The 27532-nt window shown below is 37.1% G+C and overlaps 2 protein-coding genes across 9 annotated transcripts in view; both read right to left on the bottom strand.

Moving 5' to 3' along the window:
- The window catches only part of VPS39 (VPS39 subunit of HOPS complex), a 38866-nt gene extending 31786 nt beyond the window's left edge, over positions 1-7080 (bottom strand). For both annotated transcript variants that reach the window (XM_072962614.1, XM_072962615.1), the window contains exon 1: positions 6859-7080. In XM_072962614.1, coding sequence (XP_072818715.1) covers positions 6859-6931 — 73 coding nt within the window. In that variant the 5' untranslated portion in view covers positions 6932-7080. The remainder of the gene's footprint in view (positions 1-6858) is intronic.
- A 2045-nt stretch (positions 7081-9125) lies between these two features.
- The window catches only part of TMEM87A (transmembrane protein 87A), a 36182-nt gene continuing 17775 nt past the window's right edge, over positions 9126-27532 (bottom strand). The window contains exons 9-20 of one of the 7 annotated variants that reach the window (XM_072962610.1): positions 26626-26809; positions 25561-25660; positions 22263-22356; positions 20712-20780; positions 18802-18910; positions 17850-17908; positions 16984-17087; positions 14398-14471; positions 13905-13963; positions 13180-13232; positions 12646-12676; positions 9126-10369 (exon numbers count right to left, since the gene is read on the bottom strand). In XM_072962610.1, coding sequence (XP_072818711.1) covers positions 10328-10369; positions 12646-12676; positions 13180-13232; positions 13905-13963; positions 14398-14471; positions 16984-17087; positions 17850-17908; positions 18802-18910; positions 20712-20780; positions 22263-22356; positions 25561-25660; positions 26626-26809 — 978 coding nt within the window. In that variant the 3' untranslated portion in view covers positions 9126-10327. Of the gene's footprint in view, positions 10370-12645; positions 12677-13179; positions 13263-13904; positions 13967-14397; positions 14472-16983; positions 17088-17849; positions 17909-18801; positions 18911-20711; positions 20781-21404; positions 21477-22262; positions 22357-25560; positions 25661-26625; positions 26810-27532 lie in introns of those variants that run through there. The other 6 variants (XM_015237169.3, XM_072962609.1, XM_006201685.4 and 3 more) reach the window with 6 other exon arrangements.

The following is a 27532-nucleotide window of genomic DNA, read 5'->3' as shown; positions in this document are numbered from 1 at the left end:
AAAAAATATTTATTGAACTAGGAGGAGAGACATATTAGAGAATGAAAAATGTTCCTGACTTCCTTGTTTCAAAATTCAACTGATAAAAAATGTGAGGGAAGTTTATAAAATCATAAAATGGACAGTATAAACATGAAACTAGGGATATAATGTCAGAAATAACAGTTAAAGCCTTCGAAGCTTTAACGATGTTACTTTAGGAAAACAAGAAGCGTCTCAGCACATTAAGCTTACAGAATTCACGATCTCAAAAGATGATCTAACAGATTAATAAGCGTTGACAAAGATACGAAGAAACTGGAACCCTCATACATTGTTGGCAGGAATATAAAATGGTGCAGCATTCTGAAAAATAGTCTAATAGTTCCTCAAAAGATTAAACCATCATTGTATGACTTAGTGATACCACCCATGGATATTGGCATGATAGAAAGGAAAACCTACATCCACACAGAAACTTGTACATAAATGTTCATAGCAGTATTATTCACCATAGTCAAATGTGGAAACAACCTAAATATCCGTCATCTGATGAATGGATACACAAAATGTGGCACATCCATACAATGCAGTATTAGACAGCCATTAAAAGGAATGAAGGGCTGATATATGCTACGCTAGGGATGGAACTGACAATATTATGCTAAATGAAAGAAGCCAGACAAAAAAGGTTACGAATGGCATGATTCTATTATATTAATGTCCACAATGGGCAAATCTATAGACAGAAAGATCAGTGGTTGCCCTGGGCTGGGGGGCTTGGGGGAAAAGAAACAGGATTTCTATTTAGGGTGATGAGAATATTCTAAAATTGACTGTGGCAATACTTGCACAATTCTGTGACTGTTCTAAAAACCGCTGAATTGTACAGTTTAAAATAGGTGAATTCTATGGTATATGAATTACATCTCAATAAAGCTCTTATTAAAAAAAAGAGAGAGAGATGGTCTAGGATGGTAGTTCTTAAACTTTGGTGTCTATTAGAATTATTTGAGGGTTCGTTAAAAGATTGCTAGGCCTGGCTCTCAGTTTCTGATTCAGTAGGTCTGGAAATGGGCCTGGGAACCCAAATTTCTAACAAGTCCCCAGGTGATGCTAATGCTGTTCGTTTAGGGAGCATTTTGGAAGACATTGGTCTAGGCTAAAAGTAAAAAGGTTCTGAAAGGACTTACATAACTACCCTGACAGACTTACATTAAATCATTCAGGGAAGTTAAGCATGTACAGACACTTCCTCAGCTTTTTGATATTGTAACATAAACGTCACTCATTCCCTTCCTAAACTCTTGATCCTTTCTAAAATAAAATATTGGCTAATGATATAAATAGATATACTTTATTGAGCATACACTGTGTTTAAGGAAATGCTAAGCACTTATGTTATTTCACAAATCCTCACAACTATCCTTTTAAGTATGGCCTTTTCTTAAATACCCATTTTATAGATGAGGAAGTTGAGGCCCAGGGGATTAAGTAACTTGTCCAGAGTCATGTAGGTAGTAAGATATGTAGAGCAGAGTAGGATTCCAATCCCAATCTGTCTGACCCTTAACCACAAGCTGTCATGCACTTACTAACACATTCCATCTCAAAAGAATGGGTTTTGGCCAGAGGCTGTCTGAAAGGCAATGGTTATGTTTCTAAGAACAGGTCCGGAGCCACACCAGGAACATTTCTTCAGGTTGATGCCCTTAATCTTCCTTTTGTGTTTTAAAAAGAGAGTGACTCTGTCTCCTTTTGTGTTTTAAAGTAAAGGTAGGACACAAAAAGTATGACACTGTGTGCTCTCAATAACATAAATGGAAATCAGAAATAATACTAGCTCTAAAGGAAGGCTGGAGACTTAAATTGGAGCAAAACATGGGGAAAAAAATACAGTGCATCATGCTTGCTTTGCAAAAGATACTATGTTTAGAACTTTACTTATAGATACCACTGTATCGAGCAACTGATAAAATTAAAGTTGATTTCAGGACACTCATTGATATTTCAGATATATATAAAATGAAGTGGGAAACATTTTTAATTCATTTATAACATACATAAAAATCTATAACCAAAAGACCAACATAATGTTGACCATCTTCCCCATCCTTCCTCTTCACCCTGACATACAATCCCTTGCCAGTTACTGTTTTTCTTTACCCCTTTTAACAGCCTCATCTCCCAACCAGGTCTGCAAGGCCCATCAGTTTTACCCCTGCAAGGTACCTGACAACAGCCCTCTCCCGGAGAGTCTCTTCAGGGACCCCTGCGATGGACATGGCTGGTCTCACTCACTCTGTGTGTCCTTCCATGTTTGCTATCGGTTACCTGAGAGCATCTCTCCGATGCCATCACACTGGGGCTTAAAAAGTCCCCATGAAGCTGCACCACCCCAATACGAAGTCCAACTCCTCAGCATGACTTTCAAGAGTCTACTTTTCATTTTTATTGAAATGTTTATTCGCCAATAGATGTTTCTTATCAAACAGCTACTCTATTGGTCATAAAATGGAATCAGATAAATTCACTGAAAAAAATTTTTAATATTCTTTTTTTTCCTTTTTTTGGGGGGGGTGGTAATTGGGTTTATTTATCTTTTAGTGGAGATACTGGGGATTGAACCCAGGACCCTGTGCATGCTAAGTGTACACTCTACCACTGAACTATGCCCTTCCCTACTAATTCACTAAAATTAAAAAAAAATTTTTTAACTGAAATTTTATGTGACCGTTCTCAAGCATCCATTTGGAGAAGCTGAGGAAAATTCATTTATCAAATATGCAGAGTATTGCAACAACTTCTTTTTAACTAGTAAAAGCACCACATACATACTCATATATAATCCTCAAACTCGTAAGGAAAAACAGTGCAGCATCCAGATGTAATAATGGCACAGAACTTTGATTACAGAAGTCAGCTAGGGGGCAGGTGGCCAGAGGCCCTGACCCACGCTGGTCCATGCACGTTCTGGGACATGTTATAACACATGCAAAACACAGAAAATGAGAAACCTGCAGAGCTGGCCCAGCACGGGGTAGACAGTCCCTTCTGAGACTCAACACTGCACATCAGAAAGTGGAATGCACTACACAAACGGGCAATATACACAAAAACAAAAGAGGGTCAGCCCTAGAAAATTCCTGATGGCCAAATCCTGAGCCACAAGGTTGGACCTGATTCCTCCTGGGAAGTTAGGTGGAACCCTCTTGCCCACAATTACCCTAAAGAAGCTCCATCCAACAGTGCAACCCAGTCCAAATGCATGTGATAAACTACCACCGCCGAACATGGCAGAGCCCACACGCAAACACGGTAGTGGTCATTTCCCTTCTTTGGGCCCCAGGCCAAAGAACACTGTTTCTCAAAGCATTAGCCCCTGATTAGCTGCATCAGAATCACTGGGATTTATTAAAAGTGCTCATTCCTGAGCCCTGCTCCCAGAGACTCTGATGCAATGATTCTGCAGTGGTGCCCTGAAATCTGCATTTTTAAATTTAATTTTTTTAATTACATGAGACATTCACACAGTACCAAAGCTAAAATGATGAGAAGTCTAGCTTCCATCCTTGTCCACTCCACCCTGTTCTCTTTCTTCTGCTACAGGTAACCGTATTAATCATTTTAATTTATTTTTCCATCATTTACTTGGGAAATATAAGTAAAAATCATTGTGCATACACACATACACACACACATCCATTCATTTTTTTATAGGCTCTGAATATACATTGAAGTTTGAGAACGAGGCTCTAGAATCAGACATGATTTACTGGACATGTGACCTCAGAAAAACTACTTAAATTTTCAGATTCTTCCTCTGCATAATGGCGTTATTATTTCATAAATGCTTAATACAAATTAGTACTCTATAATGGAAGCCAATACTATTACTATTAATTAAACAAATATTTAATAAGTATCCATTATGAGTCAGGAACTGTTCTAGGTACTGCAAATAAAGCAATGTACAAAACAGTTACTGCTCTGAAGGAATTTATATTCTAATACAGAATGAGAGAGACAATAATAACATAGAAAACAGCATTAGGTGGCAATCTGTGCTAAGAAGATAAGGCTGAGTAAAAGAGTAGCACATTGGTGGATGTGCCATTTTCCTTCATGTAGAATAGTTAGAGGTCTTGCTGATTTACGTGACATCTCAGCGGAGACCTGAAATGAAATGAGAAATGAGCCATGTAATATAGAGGATGAGAGAGTACCAGGCAGAAGAAACAGGAAGTGCAAAGGCCCTGAGGTAGTTACGTGCTTTATGTGTTCACAGAACAAGGAAGACCATGTGACTAGTACCAGAAAGGAGCACAGGGTAAGAGCATAGGAGATAAAGTCAGCGAAGTAATCAGAGGCTTGATCATGACAGGTGCCGCAAATCGTGGTAAGGACTTTGGAACTTATAGCTGTGATGTGAAGCTACTGGGGGAATTTGAGCAGAGGAGGGATGTGACCTGGTCGTTTTCAAAGGATCGCTCTACCTCTGTATGGATAAAATACTGCAAATGGCACAATGGCAAACCCAGGGACATCAGTCAGAAGACTACTACAGTAATTCAGATGTGGGAGAACTGTGTGTCAACAGTGGTGATAGTGGAGATAGAGAGAAGAGACTGGGCTGCAGATTTTTTTGGGAGGTGGAGCAGACAACATTTGCTGATGGATTGGCTGTGGCTGTATAAGAGAAGTCTAGAATAATTCCAAGGCCGTTGGCCTTAGTCAGATGGGTAAGCAGAAATGCCATTTGCTGGATGTAGGATATAGCGGGACAGACATGTTGTGAAATCAAGAACTGTTTTGGCCATGCTACCAGATATCCAAGTGAGGATGCTAAAGAGGCAGCTGGATTCTACAACTCTGGAGTGTAGGGAGAAATCATCATCACCACCATTATCATCAATAACTTCCTCATTTCCATTTCCCAGGAGATGGGTTATGGTGGTTCTATGACATCTTCCAGCTCAAATATTATTTGGCCCTCCAGAATCCTGGAAGTTCCTGGATGAACTTTTCACCTAAAGTCACGGTGGAGACAGAAGGGATAACAACTAGAAATAGCAATATTTATTGCTGCTAAAGTCTGAAAATGAAGCAGTTTCGAGACAGGAGATGGTAAATGGCCTCTTGTAGCCCATACCAGTCACAGCATCCTAGGAGGCAATGGGCATTTCTCCTGTTTGGCTGGAGATCACGCAGGCTGAAAACTACCTACCATTTCAAAACTGTGCTCCTGGAAAGCACAGGTACAAGGTATCTCTACTGTGATAAAGTGGAGTTGGTGAGACAGACTGAGACATGTACTACTAGTCCCAGAGGGTATCAAAGTCAAGGATCCTGACAAGCTAAGTAAAGTGTGGTAAGCAGCTGCATCCATCCTTTTCAGAAGCATATGTTCTAGGCTGAGTGGAATAGCCCTTCTCCACGTTCCCATATCAGGAAGCCTGTCTCTAGTATCACTAATCTTGTATTATAATCTGTTCATATTTCTTTGTCTGCCACTGTATCCTAGGAGCAAAGGCATTGTTTGTTATTCATCCTTATATTCCTGTCTTTAGCAGAGAATAGTCCATGCAGGCACTTAATACATACTTGATGAAGAAACAGGGGAATAAGCTTTGTGTTGAGTATCAGGTCTTCCATTTTTATCAATTTCTTTTTTTTTTTCTCCTCTATTTATTTTTAATTTTCACTGAGAGCATTTAATGACAGAAAATGGAGGTATTTTTGAGATATCAGAGGAAGCAGGAATCTCTCCTTAACCCAAAGGACTAGAACAGCCTTCTGTGGAGGTGTGACTTTATAGAGGCCCAGAGCTGCTAAAAGAGGAGGCCCACATTAACAAGAAGATCTGAAGTGAAAGCACCTTATGGAAGAGGATGTGATGAACTCTGACTGGGTGGCAGTGTCCACAGATGATGAATAAGATGCCGGTTACCACCAAGATTCCACCAGGCCCATCATGAGTACCTAGCTCAGTATAAGATCTGATTAAAGGTTCTGAGCCACATTTCTATGGTCTTTGATTTCTAGGATCTGGACATTAACAGGAAAGACTAAAAATTACTTCTGTTTGGTCTTTGGTAATCAGACACAAACATTCATAGAAAGAAGCAAAATGTTCATAGTTAGGAGTCAAGGTTTATTCCAGAAACCATTTGTATTTTAGGCACAGAAGAGATGCCTGACCCTGCTTTCTGCACTGGCCAATCCCAAGAGGATCCTGCAAGTTTTTATGGGTTAGGTTTCATGACAGACTGGAATGATGCTCTCCTACCTACAAGAGTCCAGTAACTTGTGCACTTTGACTATAAGGCAATCAACCACTTGGCTAGATTAAGAGTGGAGAGTAACAAGTTAGCTACAGTAATGAGAAGAAAGCGATGAGTAAACACTAAGGGAGAAAAGACATAGGTGTTAACTTGTTCGCTGCAAAACAACAACAAAAACGCCAAAAAACAAAAAAACAAAACAATGTTGTCTTTCACCTGGAAAACAACACAATGGCCTGGACAAGTGCAAGCCTCTGGAAGGCTGAGAACTTCGCACTGCTTTGTCCCCTCGAACTAAAGACTGCTTTGAGATTGAAATGAGCCAAAGCTGAGCACAATTAATAAGGAAAGCTCCACCTCCAACTCCGTATCGTAAGCTAGGGCAGGTGTACGTCCCTAAAATGCCTGGGTCCCCGGGGATGGCCCAAACATCCCCACTACCCTCACTGTCAACAGTGTTCTGCCCTTCCTCATCTCAGTCCCCTTGTCCCACCAGACTCCAGACAGCCAGACGCCCGTCCACTTCCCTAGCCTCCTGAAAGGTCCCAGCCGCTCCCGCGCTGACCCAGCCTGGCCTCTCGGCCCCTCGCCTCACCCCAGGCAGCCAGACAGTCGATCTGCAGAGGCAGCTTTTCTAGGATTGGCACCGGCTCGAAGGCGTCGTGCATGGCGGCGAGCGGAGTGGCCGCCGCAATCTCACCGGGACTGCTGGGTCGGGGGCTGGGCAGCAATCAAGCCAAAGAAAGAGCCCGGACCCCTGCTACAGGCCCTTCGGCAATAGAGCCATCATCAACACGGGACTTCCTGCAGCTCCAAGCCCGCCCCTTCCGCAGCCGAAGCCCCGCCCCTTCCGCCCCAGCTTCTAGTGCACACTCCAGGAGCTTCTTGGTGCCTGGATCCCCAGCTCATCCTGCACGGAGGTTTTCCATCATTAAATCCGAGTAGCCACGGGCGGAAAAAGGATTTTAATCTTACAACCGTTTTAGGCAGCGTAGCGTGGAGAATTCAGGCTTTGGCTTTAGACCTGGGATGGAGATCTGCCATTTAGGAAATTAGCCAATTAGCTGTAATGTTCAAGAAATTTAATCTCTAGAAGTTTTAAGTTTCCTTAACTGCAAAATGATCTATCATTTTTTAACCTACTTAGGGTTGTGAGCACTTAGCAATGCCTGACACACTCTAAGCTCTCAATAAAAGGTAGTTTTAGTATTACCATTATAAGCCCAACTAGTTCAAGTTTCTTACCCTTATAAAAATTATTTTAGGACAGTAATTCTCAAAGTGTGGTCTCTAGAACAGCACCATCAGCATCACCTGGGAACTCGTTCGAAATGCAGTTAGGCCTCATTCCAGCCCTGCTGACTCAGAAACTGTGGGGGGGGGGGGGGGTCCAGCACTCTGTTTTAGTAAGTCCCCAAGGTGAGTCCATGAATTTCAAAGTTTGAGAACCAATGATCTTAGGGTGGAGGAAGGGTATAGCTCAGTGGTAGAGTGCATGGCTAGCACGTATGAAGTCCTGGGTTCAATCCCCAGCACCTCAACCAACAAATAAATAAACCCAATTAACCCCACCCACCAAAACCTAAAGTTTCACTGTGAACTATATGCAGTACCTTGTAGTAACCTATAGTGAAAAAATAAAAGGAATATATGTATGTAATATGTATGACTGAAACATGCTGTACACCAGAAACGGACACATTGTAAACTGACTATACTTCAATTTTTTGAAAACAGGAAAAAAAAAAAAAGATCTGTATCTGGCAGTTTACCCCAAGAAAACAGCAGGTATGTCATAAAGTTGCACATTTAGGCTTAATGCAAAATGTAGAAGAAAAAAGGAGTTGAGTCTATGATATGAGGTAAAAACAAAAAACAAACAAAAAACCCCACAAAACAAAACCCTGGCCACTTTATTTTTACACAGTATCAGTTTCTTCATCTGTAAATTGGGAATAGTGTCCCATCTTTACCACTGTTTCTGATAATCAAATGAAATATTTTCAAGTAGGAAGAAACACAAAAATTGCTAAACAAATCTTGTGTTGTGGCTGATTTTCACCACAGAAACTTAACACCTTATTGAAAATTTAGAATTAACAGGGCAGTGGTAGAGTGCATGTTAGCATGCATAAAGTCCTGAGTTCAATCTCCAGTACCTCCATTTAAAAAAAAAGAAAATTCTTTAACAGCTGCTATGCTAGAACGCCTAATACCTGATAGTTCAAGACCCAAGAACCAAGACCAAAATAATGTAAACTCTAAGGTAACAGGTCAATGTGATACTATAAATTCCTTCTGAACCTATTCTAAGAAATGATACACTATATTCAATCACAGTAACATAAAAAGCCATAAGGCAAGGCAGAATTATCAGGTCCCAGGATGCAGAATTTGTACAATACACACCTGCTTATTAACACAATAGGTTTTTTCCCCTAGTCTCAAGTCAACATCTAACCTGCCCCCCAAAATAATTGACCAACTATCCTGCTGCATTATGACTATTATTCACTTGTTAAGTTTCAGTGGGAAGAACAGAAGCACACGACGGTAACACCAGCCTTTTGCTAACGGGTTAACCTGAGAATACAGTCAGTTCTTCATATTGTTCCTTAGAGATCCTGCTTAGGTGATTTTTTTTTAAATCGCCATAGCAAACAGCTATAGAGAAATGTTACATAAATGTTAATACTTTACTATAGTATGCATTAGTGAATGAAGATCATGGTCATGTGATCACTGGTCTCAACAGAAAATAAGACAACAGAATAAAAAACCATGGAAAGAGAATTTCACAGGAGAGTGGTAGAAAGGGTCTTTATAGGAAGTGTGGGGGAAAAAATGAGAAAAATTTATTAATTTTGTTAAAATTTTTTTAATATTAAAAAGTGGCATGAACTTTCTATGTAGAACAAAAATCTTGGGGAGGCAAAATTGGACAAAACCATTCAAACAAATAGTGCTTCAAATGAATCCCATCACCTTGTGATGTTTCTTATAAACAATCTCTAAGCCATCACCAGATACAATAACAGTCGATTCTAAAAATGAGCAGCAGTCCAGGGCCTCCACACTATTTCATGCAGAAAAAAACGTTTAAACCAGAAGGTCCTGTTTCCTTTGTATTAGCTCCTGCTTCTGAAGCATTAAATCCCTTTAGCAGGGTGCTCACTCACATGCACTTAAGATGGAGTGCCTCTATGCATCTAGTGCAACACCCAGTGAAAGGCATGAAGGCAAACAAAGCATTGCTTCGGAATCCGCAACGCTGCCCTTGGAGGCTTACAAAACAGTAGTTAAAAGTTCTGGAGTGTGCACCACATTGCCAGCAATGGGATGTGTCACAATAGCAGATGTCAAAAGAGTCAAGCTAATATTTTTCTCTAAAGTACATCTGAAATAGAAAAATCTTTAATATACACCATTTGTAAACAAAATTGCACTTGATTTTGCTTTTTCAAATAATCTGAATCACACTGTAACAGTCTCTTTCTCTCTCTCTTTTTTTTTTTTGTTGTTGTTGTTCTTTTAATCATTGATAGAACTATGGCTCCTTAACTCAGACTCTTTTTTCTCAAAACTACCTCTGCAAGATTTAATCTTCACTTCCCAGGAAATGCAAAGATAATAACTTCCCCCATCACCTATGTAACTCCCCAAATAAAGTTACAGGCAGTTGCTCCTGGATATTATTACGGCGTTGATGTCACAGTTCTTTAGAAGATGTTAAACGTTTTAGTTTGACAGATTAAACAATCTAAACATTATAGAAGGTTCAGGAACAACACACATAGTTGCATAAACATCCATGTCAGAGTGTGGGAGGGAAAGGGGCATCAATGCTGCAAATTAAAAACTTGTAGATTTTTCTCATCCTATGAACTTGTTTTCAACAGAATGTTCTTGTTTCAACACCTCTAGCCAGCTCCAATGCACAAAGCTCTAGGAACAGATCAGGATGTCATTGCCTCCTTTAATCCCAAGGAGCAGTGTAAAGACTGACACAGAAGCTGATCTCTTCCCAGATACTAGCCATCTTCAATTGCAAATCTTCCCATTCTTTACTCCATTTTGGACCTTTCGAAGTGCGTGATCATTCGTTCCTAGGGGGAAAAATTTATTTTAAGTGTATTAATTTTAAATGGTTTATATTCCAAATATCTTTTACAAAGACGATCACACACACATTTTCTGTAAGTACTTGCTTATGTTCATTGACTATTTAGAGCAATGGTTCCTAACCATCTATGAAGATTCTGAAACATACAAATGTCCAGGCCCCACCCAAGATTTACTTAATCAAAATCTCAAGGCTTCTGAACATCAAATCACAAATCAAAAGGAACTGTATGTTTTAGAGTCAATTAAGCTTTAATAATGTGTACCTCCTCTGATTCAGAAATTTACCTTAAAGAAATAGTCAAGGATGCAGGAAAAAATTTAGCCATCTCTGTCTACTGCAACACTCAGAATTATAACATAATACTAGAAAGAACTAAGTGGTCAAGAATACAGGATTGTATAAACAAAGTATAGTCTATCTTTATAATGAAATATCACATACTGATTAAAATTACATTTGATAAAAAAGTTCTACAGATCTGTTGCTTAACAATGTGCATATAAATTAATACTTTGTACTTGAGAATGGTTATAATGGTAGATTTTATGTTTTTCACCATAACTTAAAAAAAATCATGTAAAAATAACATTTTTGATTATAGAATAGTATTTATGTATGCCATTTCAATTAAGAAACTTAATGTAATACTGTTGAATTTCCTTAATTTTTTTTTTACCTCAGATTTAGTTTTCATTTCTCCTTTCCTTCATTTGCTAAGTACCTATCACAAATTTATCCCAGACTCTGACAGATCCCTTTTCACTATGATCAGTTATATCAGATAATCTACCCTTTTCACTTTTTTTCTTTAGAATCACCCCTCCTGAAGCTGTCTTCCTGCTCCATTCTGGACTGGTTGCTCTCCAAACCTGATGTCCAGCTGTCACTCCGGGAATTTCTCACATCACCATCCTGGGAATTTATCCTTGCCTCTGTGTGTTGGATCCTTTATTTCCAGGATCCCAAGTCTTCCTCTTTTTAGTTTCCTCATTCTATGAATAACATTTTCTACTACTTTCCTGAGAAACCACACATAGGATGTCAATTATTTTATTTACTGCATGAACAAAAACATCTTTCTTTTATCCTTATATTGACAAGTAGAGAATTCTAGTTTGAATATAACTTTCCTCAGAATTCAAAGACCTTGTTCTGTTATCATCTAGTTTCCAACATCACTGCTGAAGAGTCTGATGCTATTTGGATTCCTAGTCTTTTATTTAACTTGTCCCTCTTCTGTTTCACTTAAGTTCTTTTTCAGTTTCTGAATGATTTTTTTCACCCAGGAAGATATGAACAGATGAAATCAATGCTACAAAAAGTACTACAATAAACCTGTATTTCCATGAATGGCACACCTGGGTTTTACATACTCAGCCCCCCTCTGATTGAAATAGTGTGTCTGGAGAGCTGGAGCCAACTGCGAAGCCCTGAAGGCAGACTATTAGCAGAAGGTGGCCCCTAAGAGAATGATCTAGGAACAGCGCAATACACCAAAAAAAGTAAAGTTTACATAAACAGGCTTGTCTGAATGGTAGAGTTCTAAGTTATTTCAATGCATCGAACAGCTAAGGAATCTGACACTGTGCTGCATCACACAGCAGGCCTGTGGGAAGTGAACAAACCACTTTTTAGCAGTCAATCCAACAAGTCACACCTGGGCAGAGGCTTTTAAAAGGCTCTCTGAAATTGAGACTCAAGAATAATCTAAATATTCAGAACACGTCTAGAACTAGCTTCCATGAACACGACTGCCAATTCTTACATAAGACCTCACGTGAAACCTTCTAGGTAAAGTGTATGGAGCCATTTATTAAAAGACTAAAAATCAACATAAACATTAGAGGCTTTAATTATCCTTATTATCTGAAGAAAATAGTGACACTGCATAGTAGGTAACTTAAGTAACTTTATTATTTGTGCCTAGACTAGATAAGGATTAAATTTGAATCTCTTAAAGACAAAGGAGCTAAACAGTGGGAAAGTACGGGATTTGTTACCCAATTTAAACAAAGACATTCTCAAGTCTGAGCATACTTTGTAAAAAATAAAAGGGGGACATGTACAGAAAGAAAACGTTCCTGAATATTTCTGTACTAATATTAGTATTTCTATTCTCATCCTTTGTCAACTACACAGCCTAGACTTCATTAGGCCATTACTGAGTCAAATAAATAAAATCTTGAACAGAAGACTTAAGACTCCCTATCAGGCCACCAGACCCACTGTTTATATGCACATGATTTGGTTACTAACCTCATCTGAATCCAGAAGGGCTGGAAGTGCTCTGCAGAGAGAAAAACAAACTGAACAATGTAAAATAAAGCCATAAATGGTTCATAAAGATGCTGGAATAATGACTACAATTTAAAGTTTTTGTGATTATCTAAGATTTGCATCCCATTAATGACATTTCAAGAAAAGAAAAAGCAAATACAAAAAACAAGAATCAGAGTTACTAGAATTGTATAGGCTTTAACAGAACCAATGTTGAATTAAAATTATAGGCATGGAAAGAAACTCAAAACTTCCAAAAGGATTATTATCTCATTGATTTTTAGGAAGAGCAGAAATGTCATCTGAATAAATAATCCTGATTATTTCTGTTTGTATATCATTCCTAGTCTTTAATTAATTTTTAATGTTTAAAAAATGTTTTTAATATTCTTTTACTTCCAAAGTTGACTATAAGCATTCTCATTTGTATGCTCTTCAGCTCATTCATTTAAAATAATAAAAGTAACACTAACTTTGAAAAAGAATTCTGGTGGTAATGATTCAAAAACTTACACATCTGTTACAGAAGAAGGAACATTTTCTTCTACCCACTTTAAATCATCTTCCTGCTGAGAACATACAAATACCCGTTGTTACTGAAATGCACCAAAAAAAAATACATCTCCAGTAAGGATCTAAAGAGGTCTCAATTTAATTCTTTGTCACTCTGAAGTAGTATATTCTTGTAATGGAACTGCTAACAGAAAAGTCAAATAATTTAATTTAAAAAGCTATACAACCGAAATATAAAAAAAGTACATCCTTAACATGCTTTCTTCTCAATAGTCTAATACCTAGAGTTTTTGCCTCATGAAAGCCTTCCTCCTTAAACTGAGATAAATTCTAAAGCTCATTTAAATGTAGAGTGAATGCACAGTTCTGTAAAAAAATAAAAGAGCCCACTGAAAAAATCTTGATCTTCACTACAAAAAAGACCATCCTAGTTTATTACTGGGGCTATGACTTCATTGATAAAAACCATTAAACAGAATCATCAGACTGGTCTGGAACTTCTCTGGACATAGTACCAAACCTTTCAGTTAAAGATTACTAGGTCCTGAACAGAATCCCTTGCTGTCTCTGTTTTTAAAAATGTCATGTAATAGGTATTAAAAGATTTATAAAGCAAGTCTAATTATAGCATAGGCAAAAAAAAAAAATCATTAAGGCCTATATATAACTGCTGAGCTCCACCAAGGGCTAGGGGACTGGGCAAAGTGGAAAGAAGTCATACTTACTGCTTTGTTTACTTTACTATTTCCATTTGGTTCTTGTTTTGTACTTCTCATTTTCATTCCTTCTGTGAAAAAAAAAAAAAAGAATGGTTAACTATGTCAACAGACCAGCAATGATAGCAAAAATGGATTCAAAGCTTTGTTTTAAGCTTATTGACAATGTATTATACTCAGAAAAGAAGTTTCTTCATCTTTACACTTAATGTTGGAAAGCTCAAAGTCAAGTTTTCAGCTCACTTCTAGCAAGTAAACTGTGCATTAATGTGCCACTATTTACTGAACTTACCATGGTTTCATCTTAAGATTCATTCCCTTACTTTCACTTCCCTCTAACTTTACTGCATACCAAATTTAAGAACAGTTGTAAAATAATAAATAAAAGAGTAAGTCAAAGTCTCTTGTTTTGAAACTCAAAATGTTATACTTCCTATACTCTATTTCTAAAAATCAGCAAAGAATATTTAAAGCACAAATAAAAGGTGAATTTTATCATTACCAAAACTTTCTTTCAGCATAGGCTCCTTTTGTTCATCCTCCTCCTCTTCCTCAGACAAGGGTGAAAAGGCAAACCTGGCAGAACAAAGGTAGAACAGAAAGAAAAAAATGAGAAAACTAAAACAACAAACAAACAAGAACTCCACTATCTGGATTTTATAGGACTAATTATTGAAATTCCAATTATAGTCATTCATAAAATCAGCTTGGTGAATAAAAATCTTTGCCTTCACCCCCTGCCACGTCTTTAAAAACCTTTCTCTGAATGCTACTGGGGAGTTTGGATCTTTTAAGCATTTGCCGCCTAGACTCCTTGCTTGGCAGCCTGCAATAAACACTGCACTTTTCTTCACCACAACTCAGTGTCAGTAGATTGGCCTTACTGTGGGGGCCAGTGGACCCAAGTTTGGTTCAGTAACATGTACAAAGATACTTCTACATTCTTGTAGCTTATTCCTATTTTTAACGTCCCTGTGTGTAAGAGCTGACATAGCAGGCCTTTAGAAGGGCCTACTTACAAGGATGCCCCATAGCTGATGTCTGGGAACTTGGCACTTGACCTGTGCCCTAGCTGATTAAGGGTGGATCACTGTGCCTAGACTGTCTGTACAATGCACTCTATAATAAAATTTGCTTTCCTTCTGGAAATTTGGAATTTTGGAACATATTAGGTAGAAGGTGTTTATGTGACCAGCCCCCTCATAATAACCTCAGGGCTGAGTCTCTAAAGGGATTTCCTGGGCAGGATCACTGTTACTGCATTTTTTGTTGCTGTGAAAAGGAATATACTTGTACTTCCTTAGCAGAGGGAAAGAATATAGGATTTTTCCAGACTCTACCTATGTCTTTTTTCCTTGCTGATCTCACCATTTTGCTATAATAAACCTTAGCTCTAAGTACAACTATATGCTGAGTCCCATGAGTCCTTTTAAACATACGGGTGGTCTTGGGGACCCTGAAACACCCAAACTGGAAATAGTTCAAATGTCACAATAAGAAAACAGGTTAATTAACTGTACTACATCTATACCATGTAATATAATGCCTGACATGAAAATAGGAGAGTTTACCAGCTATCTTGGAAGGCATTTCCACAATGCACTGTTCAGGGAGTAAAGAAGATTCTATATTTGAACAAGGAATAAAATGTGGAAGGATACATTACATCAGGCTGTTAACACTAGAGTTACAGGGAGGGGACACAATGTTTTAGAAGAAAACAGAGAGGAAGAGGAGAGGTAAAGCAAAAATTTTTTGAATAACTAAAGGGGAAAATTTTATGTATAGATGTAAGTTGCAAGACAGTAGACGATCAACAGATCAATGTAAAGGAGGGCCACCAGACCCTTAGTTATACCATCTCATTCTTTTCCTTCTTTGAGGGTGTGGTTGCATAATATAAGCTCTTAACTGTCTAAATGCACAAGAGGAGGGAAAAAAAGGGAAACAAAGATATGGCTAATAACAAAATAAAGATAGCCAATTCCTAAATAACTGACAAAAGAAATTCACATACAGATTTTTATTCCAAAGTCAGTCACTTAAGTTTTCATTTTATTCTCTCTGTTACTACAAAGCTGAGCTATCCACTGTAGAAACTGTTCTTTCATTCTGGACACTAGATAGGTGAGACTCTCATTAACAGTCACAATCTATCTACCTCCTTTATTTACCCATACAAATACTTTTTTTTTTAATTGAAGGATAGTCAGTTTTCGATGTTGTGTCAATTTAAGGTGTACAGCACAATGCTTCAGTCATATATGAATACACATATATTCGTTTTCATATTCTTTTTTACCATAAGCTACTACAAGATATTGAATATAGTTTCCTGTACTATACAGTATAAACCTGTTTATCTATCTTATACATACCAGTCAGCATCTGCAAATCTCAAACTTCCAATTTATCCCTTCCCACCCACCTCCCCTAGTAACCACAAGTTTGTTTTCTGTCTGTGAGTCTGTTTCTGTTTTATAACTAAGTTAATTTGTCTTTTTTTTTTTTAGGTTCCACATATGAGTGATATCATATGGTATTTTTCTTTCTCTTTCTGGCTTATCACTTAGAATGACATTCTCCAGGGCCATCCACGTTGCTGCAAATGGCATTATTCTATTATTTTTAATGGCTAAGTAATATCCCACTGTATAAATATACCATGTCTTTATCCAGTCATCTGTCAATGGACATTTAGGTTGTTTCCATGTCTTGGCTATTGTAAATAGTGCAGCTATGAACACTGAGGTGCAGGTTACCCATACAAATACTTATATTAACAGAAGATGTTAGAACCAAAAGGGACCTCATTATCAATAGGTATCAATTTCCCTTCATTATATGGAGAGGGAACTAAGGCCCAGAGAGGTGAAAAGAGGCAGCATGCCAAAAAGCACAATGCATTAATAGGAGAGCTGAGACATAAACCCAGTTCTCCTGATTGCGTTGGGTCTATAATAATAGACCCAATGAGAATTACTTCCATTATATGATACAGCCCTGACACTGTCACCCACTGAACCACCCCAAACTGATGACATGGCCATCTAATGGTTAGCAGCGCAGACAAGAAGTATCCAGGAACCTCTGGTTATTTGCAGATGGTCGCCAGAGAACCATGATGACAAAGAGGATCATGGAGAACAGCAACCGCCAGATGGCATCATCCACCCACAGCTCCCGCCAATCCTACCAAAAGGGGAAAAAGTACATTTACATACATTATCCCTGTATTCACAAAGCTCTTGGCATAGAATAAGAATCATCATTTAGTCCTTCAACTTAAGGGCCTGTTATGTGGTCACAAGCACTGTGTCAAGTGTTGGGGATCCAAAGTGAATAAACTTAATTTTTCCCCTTGTAGTGTTTACTGTTGTTAAAGAAAAGGCACTAACCGAATAAAGCACTTGTCAATGCTTCATTATGGCTTTGAGAGTCTTTAGGGAAGGGATTTTTTACAAGGTAAGAGAAAGTAACATTAGGTTGTTATTTTTTTCTAATTTTCATTTATTTAGCTTTACCAAAATAGAGCTTTAATTGCCCCTAAAGAAATGCTACTGGCCAGTCTTTGTGCTCAGATCTTGAGGACATGGCTTCTACTTAGATTAGCATTATTCACACATATTTAATGCTTAGGATTATGGATTTCTTGTTTGAGAATTTTTAGTTAAGGCAGATTGGGTTATGACAGACTGTGGTTATCACTTATAAAATTCTCTCCAACTACTGGTATATATAGTCAGACTTCTTCTCTCCTAAACAAAACAAAACAAAGCTCATACCAAGCACTACAGTAGTATAAAATACTTAATAGGAGAAGTGAATTCTAATCTTCAGAGTGGAGACCTAACTCTTAACTTTTTATAAGGTGCAGACCTTAAACCACTGTTATCAACATCACTGTCTGTACAAAACAGTATACTGTTCAAAATGCATGTGTTTATAACTCACCGACTGACAAGTCACTATCCTGAACTTCATGGTTGTCCAGATGATAAACACAATAGATGCTAAGAGGGAATGAAGAAGCTGGTCAGTGTGAATATTGGTTTACACCCCCAATTACATTCTCCACTTCTGGTTAAGTGGAATCCACACGTCCTTAACCCCTATACATCACAATCACTTTCTATCTGTTATTTTAACAAATTCATTCAATACAAATTTACTTAATTACTCTACCCAAGGCCCACAATATATACTCTTGTCAACCATTCCATACTTAAAGAATAGTTTTGTTTACTATCTATTTCAGTAACCCTTGGAATTGGAAAAAAAAGTATTGGAAATACAGCTTTTTCTAATATTATCAATAACATAATTTTTCCCCTTCCTTTATCCTTACTATAGTAGTGCCAATTTTTCTTTAGCTGGTCAGGTGGGGAAAAAAAAGGTTGATAAAATGACTGCAAGACAAATAAAACTGTTCCAATCAGTGCCCAGATCTCACTACTCCTGGTACAAGGGCCAAAAAGCAGGCAAATAAGCCCACTTTGGCTATGGTCTGTATTTTACAGACACAGTGACATACATAAAAGGCATATAATGCAAATGTACCCTAATCTAAAATTCTATAGCTATTTAATAAAATGAAATAAGCAAGTATTAATGTCTTCTAAAAGGAATCTGTATGCTCTGTGAGACTCAAACTAACCTTTCTCAAGAAAAAGGATGGAGACAGGATGGGGATATACTAGGAGTTGAAATTATGTGCAATTAATTTTGAGCTATTATACTATAAGTGGTTCTCAATCTTTTCTGAACCACAGACCTCTTGGAGAACGACAAAATGTACAAAACTTTTTAACGTAATTTTAGAGAGCTCACTATGACCTCTCAGGTTAAGAATCTTTGCCTAAAAGGATCACTTTTAAACATCAGGAAAAAAAAGTCCCCAACTTACCTGCAACTGCCAAGATAAGCGTGTTGGTGAAATGTCGGTACAAAGAGAGTTTTACAATGTTTCTCCGAAGTTTTAATAGCTTCATTGTTTGAGTCAGGCTAATAAATATGTGTTTGCAGGTCAAGGAAATCAACATTCAGAAAAAACAATATGCTAGTAAATTAAACCTCAAATTTCTTTGAAGATCTCAGGTCATAATGATAAAGCTATGGATCCCAGAGGCCTTAGAGCTCTCTTATTCTCTGTCTCACAAACACCCCAAGCCTCACATGATTAGTAAGTCTTCATTTTCAATGACACTCTGAAGAGAAGACAGAACCAGGATAAAATAAGAATGAAAAAATAAGAAGAAAAAAGAAAAGAGAAAAATATTAAAGAGAAATTGAAATAAAGACAAGAAGACACATTCAAGAGAAACAAAGATGAGTAAGAAAAAGAAAATGGAAGTCAATGAAATGAAAATGAGTAACAGGCAAGGGAACAGGAGTTAGCATTATCATCTCTCCTCCTTTAAGGTAGGTGGCTCTGTTCTCATGGTCCCAGCTAATTCAGTCTAGGGTCATAAATACACTCACGGCTACAACCTTCCAGAGTTCTACACTCAGAACCTTTGTGCCATATTAGGAAAACTGCCATCAGCTGCCTGCCTGATCAATCCTGAATTAAAAGGATAATTACAGATAGTTAGGCTCTAAAAGCAATGACTCTCCATTTTCAGAACATTATTCCCAAACAGAAGTTGCCACCTTAGACAGGAGGGGAACTGATGACTACTAAAGCGGACACCTGCTCTCATGTCCAACTTTCAAAATAAGCAGATATGAAACTAAGTGAGCTGGAGCTTGCTCTGTGCTTTGCCAGAGAAATAGCTGCTACCTATTCAATGGATTCTCGTATTGTATGGTCCAGACCCACCTCCCTCTCTTCACTCTTCCCAATACATTAGAGAGATTCACAAAGCACATTTGAGAGATATTGATCCAGAAAAGCTTGGCCATTTGGACTAAGGACACTTCACTTTCAAGGATTTTTGAAATATGACAATCTACTCAAATTCACAAAATTACAATTTTGTTTACATTCAGTTTTCTATAACCATCACAGTTTATCAAGACAATAATGTTGCACAACTGCACACAGGACCAAATACACAAAAACCAAAACAATTTTTTTTAAAAAACCCAAAAGATAAAAGTCCAAAAACTTGACTCTTTCATGCAACAGGCTAAATCACTAATAAACAATATTTAATTTTAAGAAGTGGGAGAAAAAGATTACTCAAATAGAAATGTGTCTGTTATGTGCTGGTTGACTTTGCCTGTAAAGAAATCAATATTTATTTCTAAGAGTGGAGGCCTTCAGATAATCCTAAGTCCGCTTTTGAGCAAGAGTACAAAACATCCTGTAAAAAGTTTAAATTTACTAAACCTACATAGAATTTTAAGATAGTTAAACAACTTTATGTAGTTCCTGAACCCACATTTTAAGAATCAAAATCTTTTCATGATTTTTAAAGCATCTAATAATTCCTAGAGGCCAAAAGAAACGGGGAGCAGAGCAGCCAGATTCTAACACTAAGAGGGTTCCACAGATAAGTCCAAAATCAAAGTGAAATGTTCATTAAAAAAAATAGAAGAGCCAGAAGCTTTTATCGTGTGCTCAGACAACAGTCACCAATTTCTGATGCAATGTTAAAAATTGAAAATAAAAAAACTGCTTACCTGAGGGCTCAGGTTGTTAAGACTGAGAATACCCTAATCCCAGACTAAGAAGTAATTAACAAAACTGGTTAATGTTAAAAAAAAAACAAAAAACAAAACAAAAAAACAACCTTTGCAGAAAGATCAATGGAAACCCATCTCCAAAGGGAGAAAATGGACCGCCATTAAACAAGCCAATGAGAAGGATATCCACCAGCACAGGGCAGTGTCTAGGAAAGCCAAGGGGATAAAGGCCAAGGAAGCAAGATCAGTCTGGGCCTGCAGACAAAGAAAAAGAGGTGATGAAAAAACAGAGATGTCTAGAGAGGCACAGAGAAGAAACCAGCACATGATTCTGCATTCATATATAATCATCCGGAATGGTTTTACATTTGAACTGAAAGAAAACAAAAAGGAATAAAATTTGGTACCTACATCATTCTTCCCTTTTGACAAACCATCCCATAGAATACAGCTGTACGCATTTCACACAAATTGTTGATTACAATCTCAATACAATGAAACATGCTGCTAACTAATAAGAGACAACCAAGAGAATTTCTGGCTAAGATCCATGTTAAGAAGCAACCACACCAAAAATAGTACAAGCGCCCATTCCATCCAATCAGTCCCCACCATTTTGATTTTGGCTATATGTCTAAAAAGACCCTTCTCACATTTAAAATTACTGCACCATTAATATACTATTAATATTGATATTCTAGAATTCTTAACAGTTTTAGAATTATTGATTTCAAGAACTGTAATACAATGCAGTTTTACAAAAAAGAGCTCACCTCAAAATAAGATGTAAGGCAAGTATCTGTCCCCAAAACTATGTGTTTAAGACACTATTTTTATAACTCTAATTACCCAATCACCAGGGCATTACTGAAAGGATATCCATAAAATAATACAGGCATCAATTGCTGAGAGGGCCAGGTTTACTATCAAAGCCAAGGGATAAGAAAAATACTACAGCAGCAGAAGAAAGAAAATGAAATTGACAGATGGTTAAAGTTGCTAAAAGGCTGAAGAAATTACATACAGAGGACAGTGTGGTTTGAAAACCAAATCTGCATCTACAAAGTGTTTCATTTAAGGGACAATTTGTTGCAAAACTTACTGAGCCCAGTTTGAGAGAAAAGTCACATTTATAGCATTTACCACCTTGAATCTAACAAGTTACTACAGGAAGTAATTTTTAAATAAGTAAGAAAGTAACTGGAATGACCTAGGGAGACCCAATTCTTCACATTAATCCAGCTATAACATAAATTTCTTTATCATTCTATCTCGTGCTTTGGTTTCCTTCTCTGGCAAAAGGCATAATTATATAATTCTCAAGAATTATATGAAAGGTAATTAGTTGCATCTTAAGAGAGGCTTTGAAATTCAAGTCCTGGTTAAGCAAAGAGAACTGTCACTTTAAAAGAAAAATTAGACCAACTAGCAAGTGCATGATTACAATATTTGTCACTTAAACAAGAATGGAGGCCACTGCCGGAGGAGGAACTAGTAAGTAAGTAGTAATTTGGGGACAGGTGGGAAAGCATTCATTCCCCATCACACGTTAAATTTATAAATCTCTAACAACAAGATTAAAAATAAAAAATAAATTATATATACATTTTGAAAACCAGAGCCCAAAGTGACTTAGAGGAATAGTAAAGAAGTTCACAGACATTTTCAATTCACCTTCTCAAGACAAAAACAACATGTCCTAAGTAACCACAAAAACTCACATTAAGCAGTACTGACCCCAGTAACTCTGAGGACCCCTTCCATGCCAGAGAACAAAAGATAAAGGGCTCCTGCTACTACAACCTTGTGAAGAGTGACTCCAAGGCGAGGCCTAAAGAGGAAGCAAAGAGATATTTAAGTACAAACGCGACAAATCTCAAGACAAGCTAAGTAACAGAAACTCCTGCTGATTAATACAGGCCAACAACTTAACAGAAATAAGCCAGACATACTTGATTCACTTGAGAGAAAAAAACTCAAACGTACGGCCTTAAATCAAGACAGTGAACACTACAACTTTAGATCTATTCCCTGGTTACTGTATTTTTTTAAAAACTTTTTATTATAGAGAATTTTGAAACATATTCAATAGTATAATGAACCCTTTATAAACCCATCATCCAGTCCCAACAGCCATGAATCTCGCCCCATGCACACCTCATCCACCTTCCGTCCTCCCGTATTATCCTGAAGCAAATCTGCGACATCTTACCTTTTATTTGTATGTATTTCTGTATTTTTTTAAACAGATACGGACTTTGAAAAACACAATATCATTATCAAATCTAAAAACTAGTTATTCCTTAATATCATCAAAATCTTATTGAAACAAATTAGATAAATAGTATGTTATCAAGCTCAAAATCCAAAATATGAAGTCTGAGTAGCTTCACTTTGAAGGGGGAAAAATTTTAGATCCTTGATATTCAAAATACTACTGAATCAGAATCTACATTTTAACAAGATCCCCAGGTGATTCATTAGTACATTATAGTGTGAGATGCACTGCCTTAAATCATGTCTACCTAAGTCTTAGCAATATTTGTTCTTGTATTTTGTTATACACTAGAAAAACTGCAAACGGGCAGGAACTCATATCCCCACTGGTGTATCTTAGAAACCCACAGTTGTTCTTGGCATACAGGAGGCAAATATGTCAAATGAATAGATAAATTTTAAAAGTGAAAATCTCCATTCCCCTAATCCCATTTACAGCAAAACTCCCTGAAATGAGTGAATAAACTTAAAAAATTCAAATCTCCCATTTCTTTAATTCCACTTAAAGTAAAACTCCTTGAAATAACTGTCTGTACTGGACTAACCCCAGTTTCTCTCCCCTCATTCTCTTTTTTAACTGAAGTATAGTCAGTTTACAGCATTGTGCCAATTTCTGGTGTACAGCATAAAGTTTCAGTCATACATGTACATACATATATTCCTTTTCATATTTTTTTCATTACAGATTACTGTAAGATATTGAATATAGTTCCCTGGGCTATCCAGTAGAAATTTTTTGTTTATCTGTTTTATATATAGTAGTATCCGCAAATCTCAAACTCTCAATTTATTCCTTCCCACCCCTTCCCCACTGGTAACCATAAATTTGTTTTCTATGTCTCTGAGTCTGCTTCTGTTTTGTAAATAAGTTCATTTGCATGATTTTTTAGATTCCACATATAAGTGATTTCACATGGTATTTTTCTTTCTCTTTCTGGCTTACTTCTCTTAGTATGACAATCTCCAGGTCCATTCATGTTGCTGCAAATGGCATTTTATTCTTTTTTATGGCTGCATGGTATTCCTGTGGGTGTGTATGCACGCACCAAAATTTCTTTATCCAGTCACCTGTCAATGGACATTTAGGTTGTTTCCATATCTTGGCTACTGTAAATAGTACTGCTCTGAACATTGGGGTTAATCTTTTCAAATTGGGGTTATCTTTTCAAATTAGAGCTTCCTCCAGATATATATGCCCACAAGTAAGACTGCTGGATCATACAGTAAGTCTATTTTCAGTTTTTTGAGGAACCTCCATACTGTTTTTCATATTGGGTGCACCAAACTACATTCCCACCAACAGCGTATGAGGGTTCCCTTCTCTTCACATCCTCCCCAGTAGTTATTATTTGTGGACTTTTTAATGATGGCCCTTCTGATACATCACTGTAGTTCTGATTTGCATAATTAGCAATATTGAGCATTTTTTCATGTGCCTATTGGCCATTTGTATGTCTTCATTGGTAAACCCCTACGCTCTCTTAAACACTCTTATCAAGCTTTTTGTCCTGCCCCTTTACCAAAATCATTCATGTTAAGGTCACTAATATCCTCCATGTAGTTAAATCCAGTGGTCACTTATCAATCCTCTTATTTGACACAATTAATCACTCCCTTCTTGAAACAGTCTTTAGCTTTGCCTCCCACTTTACTGGTCACTTAATTTCCTCTGCCCTAATTCTACTTCATCTCACTGACTTCTACATAATAGTTCAAGGGCTCAGTCCTTTGATATATATATATATATATATATATATATATATATATATATATATATATACACTCACTTCCTTGATGATTACATCCAGTCTCATGGCTTGTAAATAATATCTACATCCTTATAATTATATCTCTGCCCAATCTCTCTCCCTCTTACTTCCCTCATTTGGATATCTAATTGAACTCTTATCCCTACTCCAAAATTATTCCACCTAAGATATTAATTCAGTAAATGTCAATTCCATCCTTCCACTTGCTTCGATCAAAATAGTTGGCATCACCCTTGATTTCTTTTCTCTTTCACATCACACATTTATCTATCAGCAAATTCCCCTGGCTCTACCTTTAAAATAAAGAAACTTTGACCACATCTAGCATCGCTTCCCCTGGGTGTACATATAGTTCCTTCACCAAGTGATATCTTTGCTTCACTAAATGAAGCCTTTCTTGACCAACCTATTAACAATTGCAAGCTCCTCCCCTTGCCTAGAATTCTATATACCTTTCCTGCTTTATCTGCTCCACAGCACTTATCACTGATATGTTAGATATTTCACTCACTTATTTTTGTTTGTGCACCACCCCCTCCACAAATGTAAACTCCACATCTTTTGTTTTCTTGCTATATCCCCAGAGCCCAGAATAATGCCTGATACATAGAAGGCACCCGATTTAATATTTTGAATAAAAAAATTATTTTCAGACTTACAGCGAGAATGCGCTTCCCATAAAAAACCTGATGTGCAAGAACATTTTGAAAGAGTAAAGTCACTATAAGTTTACTCTAGAAATCTTGTGTTTCAATGTCATTCACTAACTACACTGCAGGTTTTCCTGCAGATGCTCCCTGAATTCTAAGCAGTGAAATGACATTAACACTAACATTTTTTCAACTTTTACAAGTCTACAAATCTACCTTTTCTTATTTCAGAACTATTTCTTATATCAACTCTTTCAGAACTACACAGCAAATCTGTGATATGGTTACAATTTAATCAGCACTTTAATTTGCTTTTCCATATAGGAAGTTAATACTTACTTGACTATGCCATATCCCAGACTGACTATGATGACCAGGGTTCGAGCCAGTGAGCGTTTAACTGCCGAAAGAAGCTCTGCAAGGATCAGGGCCCCCTGGACTGTGAGAAAGAAGGAAAAATGAGTGTAGTATGTAATCTAGGTTTGGGAAAAGGTGTGATTCTAAAACCAGAATGTAGATTTCTAATATTATTCAGAGTAAGCAATGGTATTAGTCCCACTTAAAAAGAATATCTCTTCTGCAATATTTACAAGTATAAGCTGGTATCATTTACGATCTTACTCATGTGGACAGCAATCTGGGTGTGCTGAATTTACTTTTCCTCTCCACTTTCCATTTCACTAAAACCTCAGCAGAATACCTCACCCTTCTCGAACAGTTTCTAGTATATAAAGAATATTCTTTGAATTTTTAAAAACCATGAAATAGAGCTATACATAGAAAAGAACAAACATGATTTTCAACTCATATTCAAGCTATTTCAAAGACCAGGAAAAGATCTAATTAGTATACCTTGCAACAGTAATTATTGATAATCAAATGGCCTGATGAGAGAGAACTCAATCTATCACAAAAAACTTCAGTACAAAACAATTTCTATCACTGCTTGTTCACCTTACTAAACCATACATACTCTATTTTCTTGGTATTACTGTTTACCAAATAGATACAAATCCTGCCACCCCATCTTTAAAATCAAGGTGTATCTTATAATCAGTGGCATCTTACAATTAAATTGGCAATATTTACTTTCCTTCTTAGATGCATGTAATAACAGTAACTCAAAAATCAATGGCAACCAACAGTCAATGATGGTAATAATCGTCCCCAAACTACTGTAACAACTACTGTAACAACTACTGTAACTTTTGTGAGTATATTACAGTAAAATTACTCTTAAATCACTGAACCCACAAGTTGAGATTAAAAACAAAGTCACAATCATAGTGATTCTACTTAAGCTATGCTAATAATTAAGTAACTGAAAAATTACACCTATTTAATGACTGCTAACCTTAGGTCATAGGTCTTAACTGCCAATCACTTATTTTTTTGGTTACATACCAGATTCTCCTTTGTATCGGATATTCTGAAATTCTGCATAGAAGACAGCTTTCTCAAGCATTCCCAGGAAGATGACAGCACCAATCCAAAACTGAATTCTCAGGAGATCTCTCCAGTAGCAAGCAGACCATGCAAGCCACAGAACACCAAACAGGACATACACAATACACATCACCATGAAAAACTGTCATCCAAGTGGGTAAAAGAGAAGAAGAAGGATTAGGGCCAAGAGCTAAATTAGAATCAATATAAAGCCTCAACAAACTATTATTATACTTTCTATTTAAAAAATACTTTAAAAAATAAAATAAAATAAAAAATAATTTTATTTCTTTGAAGTTCAATACTAATGTGAAAAAATTGTCTCCTCTTGGGCAGAGGGAGACTACCTAAGGACATGTCATCAAGAGAGACTGCTCTTCTGTACTGAAAGAGCTTTTCAGCTCACAGTCTAAAATTATATAAATAAAGACGACATTGTGGAGGAAAAAAGGCATGGCAGGGTTAGGATATATCAGAAGGCAATGAAACGAAAGAGAGGGAAAACCAGAAAAGTGCAACAAAAAAGAAAAAAAATCACAAAGAAATCTGAAAATAGATTAAGGATATTCTCAGACATAGACACAGACTGAAAAGGAGAAAGCGTCATCATTTAGTTATACTAAGAGGGATCAGAAACTAGAGGGTTGTAAGAAGTACCTCACTTTGGATGCTAGAGAGGATGTGAGAGGTAAAACAATCTTTGAGGTACTTTCAACTCTAAAATTCCACAAGTCATTGACTTCTTCACTTTACAAATGAGAAAATGAGGCACAGAGGGGTTCAATGACACTCCCAAGATCATTCTAGGAAGAAGTAAGTACAGAACTACAAGCAGTATTTTCTGCACTGCTCAGGAACAAGTCTT

Source organism: Vicugna pacos, chromosome 6, assembly GCF_048564905.1.
Source record: "Vicugna pacos chromosome 6, VicPac4, whole genome shotgun sequence".
Classification (NCBI taxonomy): Eukaryota; Metazoa; Chordata; class Mammalia; order Artiodactyla; family Camelidae; genus Vicugna; species Vicugna pacos.
The sequence above is the reverse complement of the archived record's forward strand: the minus strand, read 5'-3'. Positions and strand labels throughout refer to the sequence as shown.